This window comes from Mustela nivalis, assembly GCF_964662115.1.
Source record: "Mustela nivalis genome assembly, chromosome: 9".
Classification (NCBI taxonomy): Eukaryota; Metazoa; Chordata; class Mammalia; order Carnivora; family Mustelidae; genus Mustela; species Mustela nivalis.
In genome coordinates, this window is record NC_139028.1 from 68122426 (window position 1) to 68140721 (window position 18296).

The 18296-nt window shown below is 39.6% G+C and overlaps 2 protein-coding genes across 2 annotated transcripts; both read right to left on the bottom strand.

Moving 5' to 3' along the window:
* On the bottom strand, nucleotides 1–960 carry LOC309840247 (olfactory receptor 56A4; the record flags this gene model as incomplete). Its single annotated transcript, XM_082682344.1, has 1 exon — nucleotides 1–960. The coding sequence occupies exon 1, from the start codon at nucleotides 940–942 to the stop codon at nucleotides 1–3; it is 942 nt and encodes a 313-aa protein (XP_082538470.1). The 5' UTR covers nucleotides 943–960.
* Nucleotides 961–16214: 15254 nt separating this feature from the next.
* Nucleotides 16215–17159, bottom strand: OR56A1 (olfactory receptor family 56 subfamily A member 1; the record flags this gene model as incomplete). Its single annotated transcript, XM_082682234.1, has 1 exon — nucleotides 16215–17159. The coding sequence occupies one exon, from the start codon at nucleotides 17157–17159 to the stop codon at nucleotides 16215–16217; it is 945 nt and encodes a 314-aa protein (XP_082538360.1).
* Nucleotides 17160–18296: the final 1137 nt, after the last annotated feature.

The window sequence follows — 18296 nt, forward strand, 5'->3', positions numbered from 1 at the left end:
TTACAACCTTCTCAGAAGCTTCTGGATTCCCTGTTTGATCTCCTTGGTTCTCACACCATAAACAATGGGGTTCAGAGCTGGGGGGATGAGGTGGTGCAGGATGTTGAGCAGGATGGGGACATCTGGGGGAATCTTCTTCCTGGCCACGTTAGTGATGACCAGAACGAGCAGGACTGTGCTGAAGAAGAGGATGAGGATGAAGTGGGAACCACATGTGCTCAGGGCCTTGGCTGCAGCACCCTCAGCTTTGAACCTTAGCACAGCTTTCAGGATGAAGGAGTAGGACAGAACAATAAGGATGAGGTCTGAGCCCAGTAGGGTCCAGCCTGCCACAAACTGGTAGAGCCGATTGAAGGTGATATCATCACAGGAGAGTTTGGACACAGACAGGTTAGTGCAGATACAGTTCTTGATGATGTTCTCTGCACAGTATCTGAGCCTAGAAGAAAGAACTGGAACAGGAAGAAAAATGAAGCCATTCCGGGCCACAACAAATATGGTAGCTCTAACCACAAATTGGTCAGTGATGATGGATGGGTATCGCAGTGGGTGGCAGATGGCCACATAACGGTCATAGGCCATGACCATGAATATGCAGGACTCCATGGCAAGGAAGCAATTCATGATGAACATCTGGAGGAAGCAGGCTGAAAAGCTGATGGACCTGAGATCAAACCAGAAGATGGCCAGGACCTTGGGGATGACCGTCAGGCAGAGCACAATATCCAGCAGGGAGAGGAGGCTGAGCAGGTAGTACATGGGCTCATGAAGAGAGGCCTCCAGCCAGATGGTGATCAGCAGGGTGGCGTTGGCCCCCATGGCCAGGAGGAAGAGGAGGCTGAGGGGCAGGGACAGCCAGTGCTGCCAACTCTGGTAGTTAGGGAAGCAGATGAGGAGAAATTCAGAAACAGGAGCAGTGGAGTAGTTGCTGGGTGAAGCCATATAAAGTATCCTGAACAAGCTAAAAATCCAGAGTCCCTTCAAAAGTAGGACAAAAATACATCAACATATCAAGTATGTGTTCTTTTTTTCTCTCTTTTTTTCTTATTATATTCAGTTAGCCAACATATAGTAAGTACATTATTAGTTTTTGATGTAGTGTTCAACAATTAATTAGTTGCATATAACACCCAGTGCTCATCACATATGTGTTCTACATGTATTGAAACTCAGGTTTTCATCAGGGCTTTTAACCCGGCTCAAGTTTTCAAATCATCATTATCATCCCATCTCAATAATTGCTAACATTTAACTGAAAAGTTATCACGTGCTACACATTATGCTGAAAGTTTATATTCACCATCACATTTAATTTTATAAAACACTTAAGAGTAAATAATATCATTATCCTAATTTTCCAGGTAATTAAAAGGAATAGGCAGAGGAGCGAAGTAGTTTGATCAAAATTAGACAGCCAGTAAGTGGTGAAGCCAGGACTATGACAAAAGAGTCTGAATAAATTCTCTGCTTTCAGCAACTATATGTTACTTAGCCTCAACAAACACAATTTTAACTAAGCCCTACCTTCCTTTGGAATTTAGAAGGAATAAATTATGAAAGTTTTGTTTAGCAGGACTAAGCAGAACTGAAGTCTCCAGAAAACCCCAGCCTCTACTCCATTGACTCAGACAAGGCCTGACTTCAGGGTTTCTAATTTTCATTCTGTAAGAATATTGGATTAAAGGTAGGGCATCCCTTAACTCTATCTAAAAGCAGTAATATCTTCTAGTACCAAAGAGGATTTCACTCTTAAAAGCATAGTTTATCACTCTTCCCGGTTTTCTGTGTTTTCTCTTTGTGATGTTCTAGAGTATTTCTTTGGCTTGGATTCTTTAGAAACACCTATAAATTTCATATTCTGGTAACAGAGACAGTCAGTACTGAGGGGTACACCAGACAATTAGTACTGAGGGGTATACCAGTAGATTCACCAAAGGTAGATTTGGAACTAATGTTTCAGGTATATAAACCTATACAGAATTCATTTATCTGGTAAGCAACATTATCTGTGATCCCTTGTGGCCAAAATCCAATTATTCTACCCGTGTGGAATCTATGCTCTATAAACCCCTCTGCTTTATTTAGTTATTTCTTTTTTTGAAAACTATCTTATTTCCATCACCATTAAAAAAAGAACAGAGTGGTCAAGTACAAAGAAGAGTGACAGTAAGGGCTGTCCCAGCCAAAGAATCAGAAGACAGCAAGGGAGTCAGAGTAAACTAGGAGAGGGATCCCTGGTAGCAACTCAACAGTATAGGTGGGATTACTGATCCTGTTCACCTGTGGTACCTGATAAATCTCTTCAAAAAGAATAAATTTGGAAAACAAGGCATCGGACTAGCTGCCACAGAAGATAGGAGCCAATAGATTGGATAAGATTTTCATTTTGAATATTTGAATATCCCAGACTTCCCAAATAAGGTTATACAACACACACACATACACACACATGTGCGTGCAAGCATGTGAACACACACACACAAAAACACACTTCACACACTTTCTACTCATTAAAGGGCTTTAAAACAAACCAAAGATTCAAGGACTAAAATAAAGTAGGGACAATTAGGCATCAACTCTGCCTTGTATTTTCATATGTGATTAGGAAATTACTCTCAATGTGATAGATAGAAAATGTGATAGGATAGAAAACATAACTGCCTTTTCAGTAAAGTCTTGTCCTTTCCATAAACCTTAAGGTCTATATCCTCAGCATAACCTGATCTCTTGAATAAGCAAGAAAATGGTCAGTGACTTCTGTATACCTAGTCTTAATGTTAGGCCTACAAATGTATAGTATGCATTAGGCAAAAACTAATAGAGGAAAACTGACTTACACGCACTTGTAAGACAGTATACTTGTGGTAATAAAGATAATCTTACAAATAGTCGGAAAGAGCAAATACACAGAGGAACACAGCAATGTGATATGGTTGAAAATTTAGCTTCAAACAGAAATGAAGCCTGTTACACACATTAAAGGACCCTGAAAGCTATTTAAATTCTGTGATGTATATGTTCCTCACATGAAATCAATAAATTATATTTAACTTCAGATGTTGTGTGGGGAGAAAAAAAGGTCTATGATTTCCTGAGGCCCTATTAGGCCAAGAGACACTATTAGCTGAGAGCATCAGAGAAGGATACAAAAATGAGGCCACATTCACCTGGGAAAGGAGGACTCTCTTTGTAGGCAATGGCAAGAGAAGAAACATATATGTGGATGTTCAGCATGACTGGTAAAAAGATGCTAGGGGCTGGTAGATCCTATGTTCTTGGGGGAAGCATGCAGGAGAGCAGAGTGTCAGGAGACATGGGTAAGGTGTGCAGGCGCAACCATGTGAGGTCTGCCTGAGAAAAGTCATGATCATGTACACCGTAAGGAAGCACAGAGGATTTGAGACTGGGAAGTGATGTGGTTGATGGGACACAGGGGATCACACAGAAGGGTGGAAGCTTCTGGGGAGGCCTGAGGAGTCCAAAGGAAAAGTGATGAACATCTGAAGGAAAGCTATTGCAGGCAAAGAAGAAGGATATATCTGAAGTGTGGTGAGACCTACAGAGTTTAGTGTAAGAGAGGTTGAGTGGGCAGAGAGATTGGAGTCCAGAACATCACCAAGGACCTTTTAACTCCTGTAACACTGATATTTTCTCCAAGGTGGTAATATACTTTCATCTCTGTTAGTAAATTCCTTAAAAGCTGGGATCATCCTTCTTCTCTTTCTGCATTCTCCTCAGTTTCACTGAGGTCTCCTAATCTGAGAAATGAGGACTCTTTGGCCATCTGGGGCATTTCTCTGATATTCAATATTAAGTTCCATTCATTTGTACTGGCAGACTGACATCTACAGAGGGGTAATCCTTGTTCTAAGTGCTATTGAACAAACATGGTCTCTGCCAGGGATATATTGACAGTCTGGAAAGGCCACATAAGCCTTGCCTAAACAAATTACAACAGAATACCCAAGCCCATATGAGAAAACAGACTGATCACCTGGCTCATAGATGAATTTAGATGAGCACAGAAAGGAAGGTCTTGGGGTCTTGGGGTCTTGGGGTCCCAGCCATGATATGGGGTTGGTAGGGGGCGGGGGTCTTTGAGTCTACAGACTCAAAAAAAAAAAAAAAAAAAAAACCCTGGATGGACACAAAATGACTCAGCCTCACCTCTAACAGCATTAGGTCAGTTTCTGCCACTCAGCCTTATACCAGATCTAAGCATCTTGGCTGGGTGAACATGTATACCAGGTCCTACTGAAAGAGTTCTTTTTGCTTTGCATACTAAGGTCCTGGAGTCCCTCCTCTCTTCATTATCTCCTTCCTCACAATCATCCTGCTTGGTCCAGCTTGAGACTCACCAGCTTCAGAAGGCTGCACTGCTGCTGTTTCTGGCTGCTGGAGAAAGCACTAAACTGGCCCCTCCAAGGGCTCTGGAGGCTGGTATTATGAATTCTGCCTCCACTGTGGCCCCTCTCCCCATTGCTCACGGGAGTTGGTGCTCTTGTTAAGCACTAGGGCCCTGAAGTCCCACGGTCTGTTTCCCAAGAGAATATACTGTAAAAGGTTTGATTCAGCACTGTCAATAAAATAAAGAGAGGTCAGAGGTTCTTGAGAAGTCTAAATAAAGAAACCCTGAGAAAAGAAAGGTAATGAAACTGTGTGATGAGAATCTTCTCCAGGAAAATTTATGTGCATGCTCCTATGGTGAAGAACTGACTGAACTCTCCTCAGCCCTATAACTCTGTGGAAGAGGTGACACAGGGACACCTCCAGCCAAAAAAGGAGCATGGATCTCAGAGGAGCATGAACCATGGGCAACCAAGGGGCCAGAGAGCACATTCCCTGTGAGTCCTTCTCCTGCAGTGGGAGCATCCATGGTTTGCATCCAAGCAAATCCCTGGGCGGAGCCATTTACACACATGGGTCTCATGTCCAAGGTTTCACCTTCATGGTCGTTCTTGGTCTAAACTCTGTTATCTAACTGTGGTTGCAGAAAGATCAACCATTAACAATTTTTACCTTCCACACAGAAACACTTGGCATTGTTTCCTTGGGAACAAGTGTAACTGCCACCAGTGCAGCCCCCACTCTGAAGTAGTGCACAGTAGAACTTAAAAGATCACCATTCCTGTGGACTTTCCCAGATGTGTCTTATGATAGGGATTCTCAGGCTAAATGTAGGATCTTTCAGGCTTTGAGCACAGGAATTTTGCAGAGAGGAGAGCAAGTGCAGTCTGGTTCTAGGTCTTAGACTTTCCTGCCCACAACTACTGGAAGAGACTTCAGGACAGGAATGTAGATAGAATATAATCTTGTTTCCTCCTTGCTACTTGGAGGTCCTGCCTGAAGTGCCAAGGACCTTGTCAGCATCAAATAGAGTGATAGATATGCTAAATGAAAAAAACTATTTCATGGATGAATCACCATTCAGTGAAAGAATGTTGCTAGAGCGAGCATACAGTTCACTCTGGGCAAAATACCCTAGCCCCCATGTTTCTTATAAATGAATAATCCCTCTTCACTGTCAGATCATAGGGATATTGGGAAGAGATAATTGGAAGTTTCTATTTGAACTCTTGTTCTACTACTTTCTCATTGTTTTTCCTTGAAGAAAGTTCATCAGCTCTCAGAACCACAATTCCCTCACCTGAAATATAGGCATAACAAACTTTCCAACACAGATTTGTTGTAAGGATAAAATTACTTTTACTTTTTCTTTGAACAAATATTTTTACCCTACTTTGACAAGGCACTACATTTGAAATATGTACATTAAAAAATGGCTTCTGGGGGTGCCTGGGTGGCTCAGTGGGTTAAAGTCTCTGCCTTCAGCTCAGGTCATGATCCCAGGGTCCTGGGATTGAGCCCCGCGTCGGGCTCTCTGCTCAGTGGGGAGCCTGTTTCACACCCCCCTCTCTGTCTGCCTCTCTGCCTACTTGTGATCTGTCTGTCAAATAAATAAAATCTTTAAAATAAAAAAAAATTTAAAAATGGCTTCTGTCATCTTACAGAGGGAGACTAAAACTTTACATAAAGTCACAGCAAGAATAACACAAGTAATAATAATAATAAATCTAAAGAGATTTTATATATTTATAAATATAGCTTATATATATTTATATATAAAATCTCTTATATTATATTATATTATATCTCTTATATTATATCTCTTATATTATTATATTATATTATATTATATATAACATATATTATATGTATAATATATTATATATAATATAATTGCACGGATTGCATGGAGCACTGGGTGTGGTGCAAAAATAATGAATACTGTTATGCTAAAAATAAATTTAAAAAAAAACAGGGGTGCATCTGTCTTTTTGAATTAGTGTTTTTGTTTTCCTTGAGTAAATACCCAGAAGTGGAATTATTAGATTATATGGTATTTCTATTTTAAATTTTTTTAGGACCTTCCATACTCTTTTGTACAGTGGCTTTGCCACTTTACATTCCCACCAACAGTGTACGAGGGTTCCTTTTTCCCCATTTTCTTGCTGACACTCGTTATTTCTTGTCTTTTTGATACCAGCCCTCGTGGCTGATGCAGGGTGATACCTCACTGTGGTTCAGATTTGTATTTTCTTGATAATTAGTGTTGCCAAGCATCTTTTTATGTGTCTGTTGGTTATCTGTATGTCTTCTTTGGAAAGCTGTTTATGCAGAGCTCTCCCCATTTTTAAATCAGATTGTTTTATTGATGTTGAGTTGTATGAGTTATTTATGTATTTTGGGTATTAACCCCTTATGTGATATGTTATTTACAAATATCTTCTCCTATTCAGTAGGCTGCTTTTTTGTTATGTTGATGGTTTCCTTCACTGTGCAAGAGTTTAGTTTGATGTAGTCCCAATTATTCATTTTTGCTTTTGTTTTCCTAGTGTAGAGAGACATATCCAGAAAAATATTGCTAAGGTTATGTACAAGAGATTACTGCCTATGTTCTCCTGTAGTAGAATTATGTTTTTAGGTCTTACATTTAGGTCTTTAATCTATTTTGATTATACTTTTGTGTGTGATGTAAGAACTTTTTTGCTAGTTGTCCTAGTACCATTTATTGAACAGACTGTCTTTTCCCATTGTATATTTTTTGTTTCTTTTATTGTAGATTAATTGACCATATAAATATGGGTTTTTTTCTGTGCTCTCAAATCTATTTTTTTAACAACCTACACATATGCTAACATTCCAGAACCTTAAAGATGAGGTGCTCTGAATACAGCAAGAGAGATGATTCATTACTTACAAAGGAATAGCAATTGACTGGTAGTATACTTATCAACAGCAACAACAGATATCAGAAGGCTGTGGAAATGTGTGTGTGTGTGTGTATATATATATACACACATACATACACACATATGTATATATTTAAAGTACAGTATATATATATACTTTAAATATAAAGTATATATATAACATAATATGAAGTACATATATAACATCTATAATGTGACATATGGAGCACATAACATGTTATACATATATATGTTATATAAATATATATAAATATATAAGATAGGAAGCAACCTAAATATCCTTTGATAGACAAATGGATAAAGAAGATGTGGTATATATCCACACAATGGAATATGACTTGCCCATAAAAAAGAATGAAATCTTGCCATTTGTGACAACACAAATAGACTTAGAGAGTATTATACTAAATAAAATGAGTCAAATAGGGAAAGATAAATACCATGTGATTTCATTTATATGTGGAATCTAAAAAAACACTTAAGCTAATGAATGAACAAATAAGCAACAACAACAAAAGAGAAACAGACTCATAAATATGGAGAAAATACTAAGGGTTGCAGGATGAGGAGGGGGTAGGTGAACTATGTAATCCATTTGGCCGAGAAAAAAGATGATGGTGCAAAAGGAAAGTGAAGATGGTGATACTAACCAAAGCAGTATTTGCCTCACAACAGAAAAAAGACTTGTAGAGAAGTGTGATCTTACAGTCTCAGAAATACGTTCTAGTGGGCAGTAGTTGGCTGGATAAACATAGAGTGCACAGACTTCCTCAGACTCCTCCAAAGGCAGCAGCAAGGAAACTGATCTCACCCAGCTCTCAGGACATGGACCCATGAACAGATCTCTTTTGGCTCCATTTACAGACAAATCAATATTTACTTTTCAGAAACAAGCATAGGTCTAAGGAAACTCACAGCCTCTTTCTCAAACAGGACACAGTTCTTAATTCTATTATAAACATCCAAGTGAAGGCAATAAATTCAGTGACTTTGTGGAATAAATCCAGCAAGATCTGTCCTTCACTGGAAGATTAACTCACCAGGTCCCCACCTGCTGTGTCCTAACAGCAATGTCTCTTGACAGGCCAGAAGAACTCTGTACAAACTCAAGGAATAAGCAAAAAATGCATTACTCATTTGATTCCCATGTCAGGTTCTTGATGTCATCCCAGCAAATCCTAAGGCAGCTTTCAGGAATGTGTTTGGACAGTCCTGGGCCACAGACTGAGTCTGGAAGGGAGGGCATTGAAATCCCTGTACGAATCCACTAAGATGCAGATACTAATGTCCCTCTCTTCATCCTTACTACTGTTACGGGGATGACTAGAAAACATGGAAGGAACTCAGAAAGGCTCATTTGCTTCTCTCTTACGAGTCTAAAATAAAACCTGCTGATCTACTTAATGAGGGTTCTGAAAGAGGCAAACAAAGAGCAAAACAGGCTCTAGTGCTCACAGTGTCTCAGAGAGACCAGGAGAGCCACAAAATATCCTGAGTTCTCCCACCACTTCTCCCCCTTCCCACTGCATACCTGAAGTTCATCTGACAATCAGTGGATATAAATGACAGAGACAAGGCTATGTTTACTAAACTGAGTTCTTCCTCCTCCTAAACACACAGATACATTTACATTTTCAAGTCTCACCTATAGTTAGTGGGACTGTAAGACTGAGTCTGACCAAGGAGATGGAACATACCTCTTCTAGGCACAATCTTTACAGCCTACTTGATGTCCTCTACCCTCTCTCCCCACCACTCTGGCCAGTTGAACTTAATCCATGGAAGATGTGAAGCCCTGGAAATTATGTAACCACACAATGGAAGAAGTTAGGTTTTTTTGTTTTTTTTTGTTTTTTTTAAAGATGGCATGGAGGAGAGCCTCCTCTTCCACATGCATTGGATGGATGTCCTCAAAAAATAAAGTTGTATGTGCTAAACCCCTAACACATTGGACTTGTTCATTTCATCAGCTAGCAAGATATCCTGACTAACACTGCAGGCACTGAGAAAATTGACAACCAATGTTAGAAAGATCACACAACAAGGAAAGCTGACATGTCTACTAAATAGTAAGTCTGGGGGAAATAGTTGGTTACAGTTGAAAATAATTGTGGGTATTTGCAATTGTTTATTTCATTGATAAGCTATTATGATAAGTAGATGAGCTTAGCAGGAAATTGGCTGATCTTCAAGCAGAAATTAATGATAATAGAGAAAGTCCATAAATATGGAGTGTTGAAAAACTGTCCTACTGCTTGGGACATCAGAGGTTAAGAGAAAGTTTTAGACTGTTTTTGAAAAACACAGACTCATAGAAACCAGAACTAAGAAGAGTAGATTATGTGCATAGTTGTTGTACTCAAGTCCAGTGGCCTTAGATAGACACCATTTCCTAAAAAGGAGTGGCATGGTGAACTGGAAAAGACAAAGAAACAAAAGAAAATTTTTTTAAATTATACTGAAGAACATATGTATGTGTGATTACTAATGCATGGAACTGCCTGATACGAATAGATCAGAAACCTGTTTGGGTTTTGAGGGTGTTTGTTGACAAAGACACCTGAGCTTTGCTTTTAAAGAAAGTTTTTGATTAATAATTAAAACAATTATTTTTCCTTATTAGTATTTTTATTGAGGTATAGTTGATAACACAATGTTACTTTATTTTCAGGTTTACAACGTGGTGATTTGACAAGTCTGTGCATTGTGCTGTGTTCACTGCAAATGTAACTCCCATCCATTACCATACAACACTATTACAATACCACTGACTATATTCCCCTATGCTGTACCTTTCTAATTTAAAATTCTTAATAATTAAGGAGCATAACAAATAGCATGGAGGACATGGGGAGTTAGAGAGGAGAAGGGAGTTGGGGGAAATTGGAAGGGGAGGTGAACCATGAGAGACTATGGACTCTGAAAAACAATCTGAGGGTTTTGAAGGGGTGGGGGGTGGGAGGTTGGGGTACTAGGTGGTGGGTATTATAAAGGGCACGAATTGCATGGAGCACTGGGTGTGGTGAAAAATAATGAATACTGTTATGCTGAAAATAAAAAATAAATTTAAAAAAAAAAAAAAAAAGAATGTTTTCCTTGGGGCAGAAGAAGAAACCTAAGAATTGTATATTAATTTAACTTAATGAAGAGAAAAATAGCTTAAGAGCTGACCCTTTTCTAAAATTCCAGAAGTATTAGTGCATATAATTGAATGCTCATAATAACATAGTAAAGGTCAGTCTATCAAACTCAACTTTAATTAATTAAAAATGCATTGTATCCATATCTTTAATATCAAGATAAATAATTAAAGCAATTATTGATCTTAATATTTTATGAGCTGGAAGCAGCCTCCAAATGCAGTAATGCAAAAGAAGTCACATATTCCAGTGCCTGCATGTCATAACGCCATGGGGGACAATGAAGAAGACACAACTCCCCAAAGGCAGAACAAGGGGCCAGAGAAACAATGGCAAGTTCCTCCCAGAGAACATAACCAGTGTCTAGTCAAGGAACTTCCACCGCTTCAGTGGGTAAAAATGTGGCAGTGCCTGCCCTCAAAATATTCCAGCATTACCATGGACAAGTTCCAACTGAATGAATTCCATGCCTCCCCTCCAAATGGGAATCTTAATGATGGGTACCAGTACTCCACCATTACCTATGCGGTGAGAAAAATGATCCACAAGGAATCACATCAGGACTTGATGGAGAAGACACTCCCTGCTTGAGATCTTGGACTGTGTGAGAGCCTGGGTGGTCTCCCTTGGGGAAAAGGTAAGTGTATTTTACATGCAAGAGTATCTTGTATCATTTCTCTTAAGAAATCATTATTCAGTGACCCAGTCTCAGCCATAGGCAGCTGGATCTATTTGAGCAGTGTGGCCAATGGAATGAAAGAAAAAGTGACATAAATCTCTCTCAGAGTGAGCCACTAAAATCTCCTACAAGATCTGGAACAATGTGATGCCTGGGTGTCTCAGACAGTTAAGTGTCTGCCTTCAGCTCAGGTCAAGATCCCAGTGTCCTGGGATCAAGTCTAACATTGGGTTCCTTTCTCAGCAGCAGCCTGCTTCTCCTTCTGCCTGATGCTCCCTTTGCTTGGGTTTTCTCTCTCACACTCTCTCTCTGACAAATAAATAAATAAAATCTTTAAAAAAAGATTTGTACAGGGACGCCTGGGTGGCTCAGTTGGTTAAGCAGCTGCCTTCGGCTCAGGTCATGATCCCAGCGTCCTGGGATCGAGGCTCAGCAGGGAGCCTGCTTCTCCCTCTGCCTCTGCCTGCCATTCTGTCTGCCTGTGCTCGCTCTCTCCCCCTCTCTCTCTGATAAATAAATAAAATCTTAAAAAAAAAAAAAAAAGATTTGTACATCAGCCAGATTCAGATTCAGAAATATCTGTGGACATTCCTAGGGCTTAATACGTGGAGGGTCTACATAAGGAAGAAGCTTGGATTCCTAAGTATTAACATGAAGCAAAGCCCCCATGCACTGGAATGGGTTTGGATGAGAAATAAAATAGTATTGTGCTAAGTTACTGTGGTATCCTTGTTGTATTAACTAACTTTACTTGCATTGACTAATTTGATATATGATGGTTTTGATGTGCACTGCCTCTGCTATCCATAATCTGGAACACAAATATATCAGAAAACTACAAAGCTGTCCAGGTGAAGTCTAAAAATGTACCTCAATCTCTAGACAACATGATATGAAAAATGGATTTATTTAGCAAATACACCTGATTTCTCAGTTGATTCCAGTCTGTTAGCTGAATGACCATTAGCATTTTACCTTTTTGTTCAATTGACTAACTGGAAAAATTGGGAAAAATGATAGTTCATGGACTGTTTTGAGCATAAATTCTCTAAAAGTAGTTTATCTATTCCTAACTCTCTATATTAATCACTAATGTGTTAATCACACAAAGCACTCAACTAATTTTTGGCTGAGGAGATGAAGAATGAATAAACATTAATTACCATGCATAATCCTTAGCCTATACTGCTAATGTAACATCTTATTAAATACCAAGATACATTCTACTCTTAGGAATTCCAGACTCATGTCATTGGTTTGATATTAATTTTGGGTGTCACTGAAGAAAAGAAAAGCAGAGTATAAATGTTATAGTCTTTTCTTTTTTTAAGTTAATCATTAAATTCCCATGTGCCTTATGAGATGGAAGTACAGTATTTTCTTGTAGCCGCTCACTGCTTCTTCCCTAAGTGTTGGAGATACCAGGAGTTTTCATAACAGAATTTTCAGTCACCTTTCAAACATCAAGCAGAGGTTTGAGAACGGGGTTCACCCCAGTATTGCTATTCCTGTTAGTATCCACGAGAGAGCAGTGTTGACTTGCAGGCTATGAAGCATTTATTTCTCCTGGCTCTAACACAAGGCTTCATAGATTCCCTGGCTGCACAATTTGATGTCCCACATGGGGCCTCTGACATCACAGCTCTCATTGCTAACACCCATAGGCTTAGAATATATCTAAAAAACAAGAGCATATCAGGATGACTGTGTACTCAAAGGCTCCCAAACTCTACTTTATTATATGTGGAAAATGTAGTTTTGTTCCTTCAACAGTATTTAGGTCTTTGCTTTGAGCACGGGTCACCAGCATAAACTCCCTTTTCCTCCAGATAATTTAATTCCAGGAGATTTGTTGCTTTTTCTTGCTACTGGCTCTTCATTTAAAGGGTTTTCTTTTTTTTTCTCCCCCCCAAGATTTTATTTATTTGACAGACAGAGATCACAAGTAGGCAGAGAGGCAGAGAGAGAGGAGGAAGCAGGCTCCCTGCTGAGCAGAGAGCCCGATGATGCTCGATGCTCGATCCCAGGACCCTGAGACCATGACCTGAGCTGAAAGCAGAAGCTTTAACCCACTGAGCCACCTAGGTGCCCCCTGGCTCTTCATTTAATCTGTGCTGGTCCTGAATAGCAGTGTTCAATGGTTTCAGATATTCTTTTCCAAAAGGCTCTGCATTCCTCTTGCAAATGTGACTAATGTGCAAAACAGGGAGTGAGGTAAATGGCTAGTGGTTGGCCTCTCCCATCCCCCTTCTCACATTTTTTTAAAGACTTTATTTATTTACTTGACAGAGAGAGATCACAAGTAGGCAGAGAGGCAGGGAGAGGAAGAGGGGGAAGCAGGCTCCCTGCTAAGCAGAGAACCTGATGCAGGGCTCAATCCCAGGACCCCAGATCATGACAGGAGCTGAAGGTAGAGGCTTAACCACTGAGCCACCCAGGCACTCCTCTCCTTTTCACATTTTTAAAAACAGCCCCTTCCAGCACACTTGGGCCACAGTCATTCTGTGTTAGCAAAGTAACTCCACAGATTTTCACTTAAACTGGCAAAACATCTTGTTTTTTCTTCCAGTTTGTTGAGATATAATTGACATATGCAGCATAGAAGTCTAAGGGGTACAGCATAATAGCTTGACTTATATATATTGTGAAATGATTACCACAGTTTAGTTACTATCTAGTATCTCATGTATATTCAAAAAAGAAGAAAAAAATTTTTTTCCATGTGATACGAACTTTTAAGATCTAGTCTCATAGTAACTTTCAAATATACCATACAGCAGTTTTAGCCACAGTTGTCATGCTATACATTACATCCCCAGTACTTAAAACTGGAAGTTTATAACTTTAAAGTGTCCATTTAAAATGCCTTTAGTTTCTGCTACTTCATTCTATCCATTCAAGACATGTTCAAAGACTGTACTAAGAGGACTTTTTTTTTAATCAGCACAATTTATTGATGTGATTAGTCAGGTTTTTAATGCACAAAGCACCAGTAAGAACCCTCAAGTGAACAGGAAAATTTTTAGGTAGAAAGAGAAGACTGAAATAAGATCAGAGTCCAAAGAGAATGGTTTACCAAATCAAACTGTTCCTAAGGATGCTGATTGTGGGTCACATGGTTTCTTCTCAGTTACATCCAGATCTTCTTTTGCAGTTCGTGTCTGAATTCAAAATGATGATGATGATGATGATAGCAGCTAAGAACTTCATTTACTCCTCAACAACCTCACCATTTTACAAAGAAACAAATGCTTAGTCACTTGAGTAACTTCTTAAAGGCTTCAGTCTAATAATTGTGGAAGTTTTGGTTAGTATCTGTGGAATTTGTAGTGATAGAACTTTTCTCATTCCTGTTATTGTCATTTGTGTCTTCTCTCTTTTTTTCTAATAAGTCTGGATAATGGTTTATCAATTTTAAAGATTTTCTACAAGAATCAACAGCATCTGGTTTCATTGACTTTTTTTTTATTTATTTTCAGCATAACAGCATTCATTGTTTTTGTACCACATCCAGTGCTCCATGCAATCCGTGTCCTCTCTAATACCCACCACCTGGTTCCCCCAACCTCCCACCCCCCACCCCTTCAAAACCCTCAGATTGTTTTTCAGAGTCCGCAATGAAAGATGCATTGTAGACACTATTGGTTAACTCTTCTCTTAGTCGCTTCAATTTCATAAGCAAGGGGATGTTTGCTGAGCCCCCTGATATGCCAGAAGCTATGCTCATCACTCTGAGGGATGACAACAGGTCTGCTGGTCCCTACATCCCTTACAAATCCCTAGCACAAGCTGTAGTTTCTAGAACTGTGTACACCCAGTTTGAGTCAATATAATTATTGGATTATATAATTATACATATATATAATATAAATATATACACATTTATATTTATATTTTATATATATATAATATAAGCTTTGCATAGTGGCAGGATCGTAGCCAATGAGGTTTATCCGAGGCACAATTAATGCTAATTGAAAACATTTCCCAATACCCCACCATGATGACTTGAAATATATATATAAAATATAAAAATATAATTGAGTCTTATAAATATGGTGGCTATTTGCACTGATCTAGAGAAGCCTAGCGCAGGAATTAAGATCTGAATATGACCAACTAACTGGATTTCTCTTTGAGTCCCTTCTGGTTTGCACCTGGGAGAAGCATAGCAGAGGTGGAGAAAGCACTCCTAGAGAGACCCACGGAGTGGACCAAATTCTGGGCGATAACACCTGACAATATGTATCCTATTCCTAGGAGCTGCGTCCTCTCTATTAGATGTTTTCAAAACTAATTTTTATAATCATCCACACAAGGGTCTTGTGAAAATTAATGTTATTGTGTACAGATGCTAGTATATTGCAAGTGCTTAAAACATTTGAGCTTTCCTATTCATTGTCATTACTATCACTATTATCAGTATGCAAGGATGTTGAGATTATTTGTATCATTTTTGGTCATCAGTGTTGAAGTTGGCCCTTCTGGGCTCTGAGGGACAGGAGGAAGGTTGTAGTGGATAAACTCTTCCAGCAGCTGTGAGATGGAGGGGAGCCCTATGAGAGAAGTCTCTTGTGGAAAATGACAAATGCTGAATCACACCTATGGCTCTGCTTGAGGAAAGGAGAGCTAAGCTGGAGGGTAATTAAGAGCCTCTTCTTGTAGGCAAACGGGTGTCATTTTCCTTTTCTGCTGTTACTGAGTGTAGCTTTGGGGCATTTTGAAGGGGCATTTTTGTAGGACCCACGCTCTGGATTCTGGATTTGGATCTCTGCCACTACCCAGAGAATGTGATTCTTGGCATTTTTCACTTTGAAAAGCATCTTTTTTTCCCTACTCTGTAAAATGGAAATAATAAGATCTACAGAAATGTTGTGAAAGATTAAATTTACTTAAATAAAGTTGCCTAGGCTCAAAGCAGTTACTCAAGAAATATAAATTTCTTCCTCTTGTCTACCTTCACCCAAACCAGGCGAGGAGAATAAAGGAAGAAATCTGGGTCAATTAAGAAGTGAGCTTCAGAGTGTATAATAAATACTCACCAAGGTTTTGTTCAATTCACTGCCTAGAAAAATCACTGAGGAGAATGAGGAAAAGGAATTAGAGATCTATTTTATGTATTTACATACGTCTCCAGAGCAATTTCTTAATTCCTTGTTTTATCTCTTTGGTCCGAACCCCATATACAATAGGGTTCAAGGCAGGAGGTATGAGGTGATGAAGGACATTGAGTAGGATGAGGATGTCCATGGGGACCCTCTTTCTGGCCACATTTGTCAACACAACAACCAGCAGGATGGTGCTGAAGAACAGGATGAGGATGAAGTGAGAGCCACATGTGCTCAGGGCTTTGACAGCAGCCGCTTCAGCCTTGAACCTAAGCACAGCTCTTAGAATAAAGGTGTAAGAGAGGAAGATGAGGATGAAATCTGAACCCAGTAAAGTCCAACCAGCCACAAACTGATAGATTCTGTTAAGGGTGAAATTGTCACAGGAGAGCCTGGACACAGACAAGTTGGCACAGATGCAGTTCTCAATGATGTTTTTCCCACAGTAATGGAGCCGGGCGGTGAGAATAGGAATAGGTGCAGTGAGAAGGGCATTTCGAGTGAAAATGAAGACACTAGCCTTGGCCACAAATTGGTCAGTGATGATGGATCGGTATCGCAGTGGGTGACAGATGGCCACATAGCGGTCATAGGCCATGATCATGAATGTGCAGGACTCCATGGGGAGGAAACTGTTCATAATGAACATCTGAAGAAAGCAAGCTGAGAAGCTAATGGACCTGAAATCAAACCAGAAGATGGCCAGGACCTTGGGGATGACTGTCAGGCAGAGCACAATATCCAGCAGGGAGAGGAGGCTGAGCAGGTAGTACATGGGCTCATGAAGATAGGCCTCCAGCCAGATGGTGATCAGCAGGGTGGCGTTGGCCTCCATGGCCAGGAGGAAGAGGAGGCTGAGGGGGAGGGACAGCCAGTGCTGCCAACTCTGGTAGTTAGGGAAGCAGATGAGGAGGAATTCAGAGACTGAAGCAGTGGAGTGGTTGCTGGGTAAAGCCATGGGATGAATCTTGAGGCTTCTTTTGACTATTTGTATGAACAAATACAAGAGGCAATTTTTTTTTTTTTTTTTTTTTTTTAGTTTGCTTCAAAAGTTTACCTCTCCAATCCATGGACTGGGAGAAGACCTTCACAAATGACATTTCAGACAAAGGGCTGATATCTATATACCTATATCTATAATGACACTACAGACAAGTGCTAAGACCTATAAACAATTCCTCAAACTCAACAAACAGAAAACAGATAATCACATCAAAAAATGGGCAGAAGACATGAACAGACACTTCTCCAAAGACCTACAAATGGCTAACAGACACATGAAAAAAATTTCATCATCATTAGCTATCAGGGAGATTCAAATCAAAACCACATTGATCAACCAGGAGATCAAAGAATAACTTAAACAATTCATGGAAATCAATGAGAATAAAGACACTTCGGTCCAAAACCTATGGGATACAGTAAAGGCAGTCCTAAGGGGAAAATACATACCTCCCTCAAAAAAATTGAAAAATCCAGAATAAACCAGCCGTCTCTACACCTTAAAGAGCTGGAGAACCAACAACAAATTAAACCAACTCCACACATAAGAAGGGAAATGATCAAGATTAGAGCAGAGATCAATGAGATAGAAACCAGAGATATAGTAGAATGTATCATTGAAACTAGAAGCTGGTTTTTTGAAAGAATCAATGAGATCGATAAGCCATTGGAAACACTAATCCAAAATAAAAGAGAGAAAGCCCAAATTAATAAAATTATTAATGAAAAGGGAGAGATCACAACTAACACCAAGGAAGTAGAAACAATCATCAGAAGTACCCAACTTTTGTAGCAACATAGACGGGACTGGAAGAGATTATGCTGAGTGAAATAAGCCAAGCAGAGAGAGTCAATTATCATATGGTTTCACTTATTTGTGGAGCATAACAAATATCAAGGAGGACATTGGGGGAAATTGGAAGGGGAGGTGAACCATGAGAGACTGTGGACTCTGAAAAACAATCTGAGGGGTTTGAAGCGGTGGGGGGTGGGAGGTTGGGGGACCCAGGTGGTGGGTATTAGAGAGTGCACAGATTGCATGGAGCACTGGGTGTGGTGCAAAAACAAGGAATACTGTTATGCTGAAAATAAA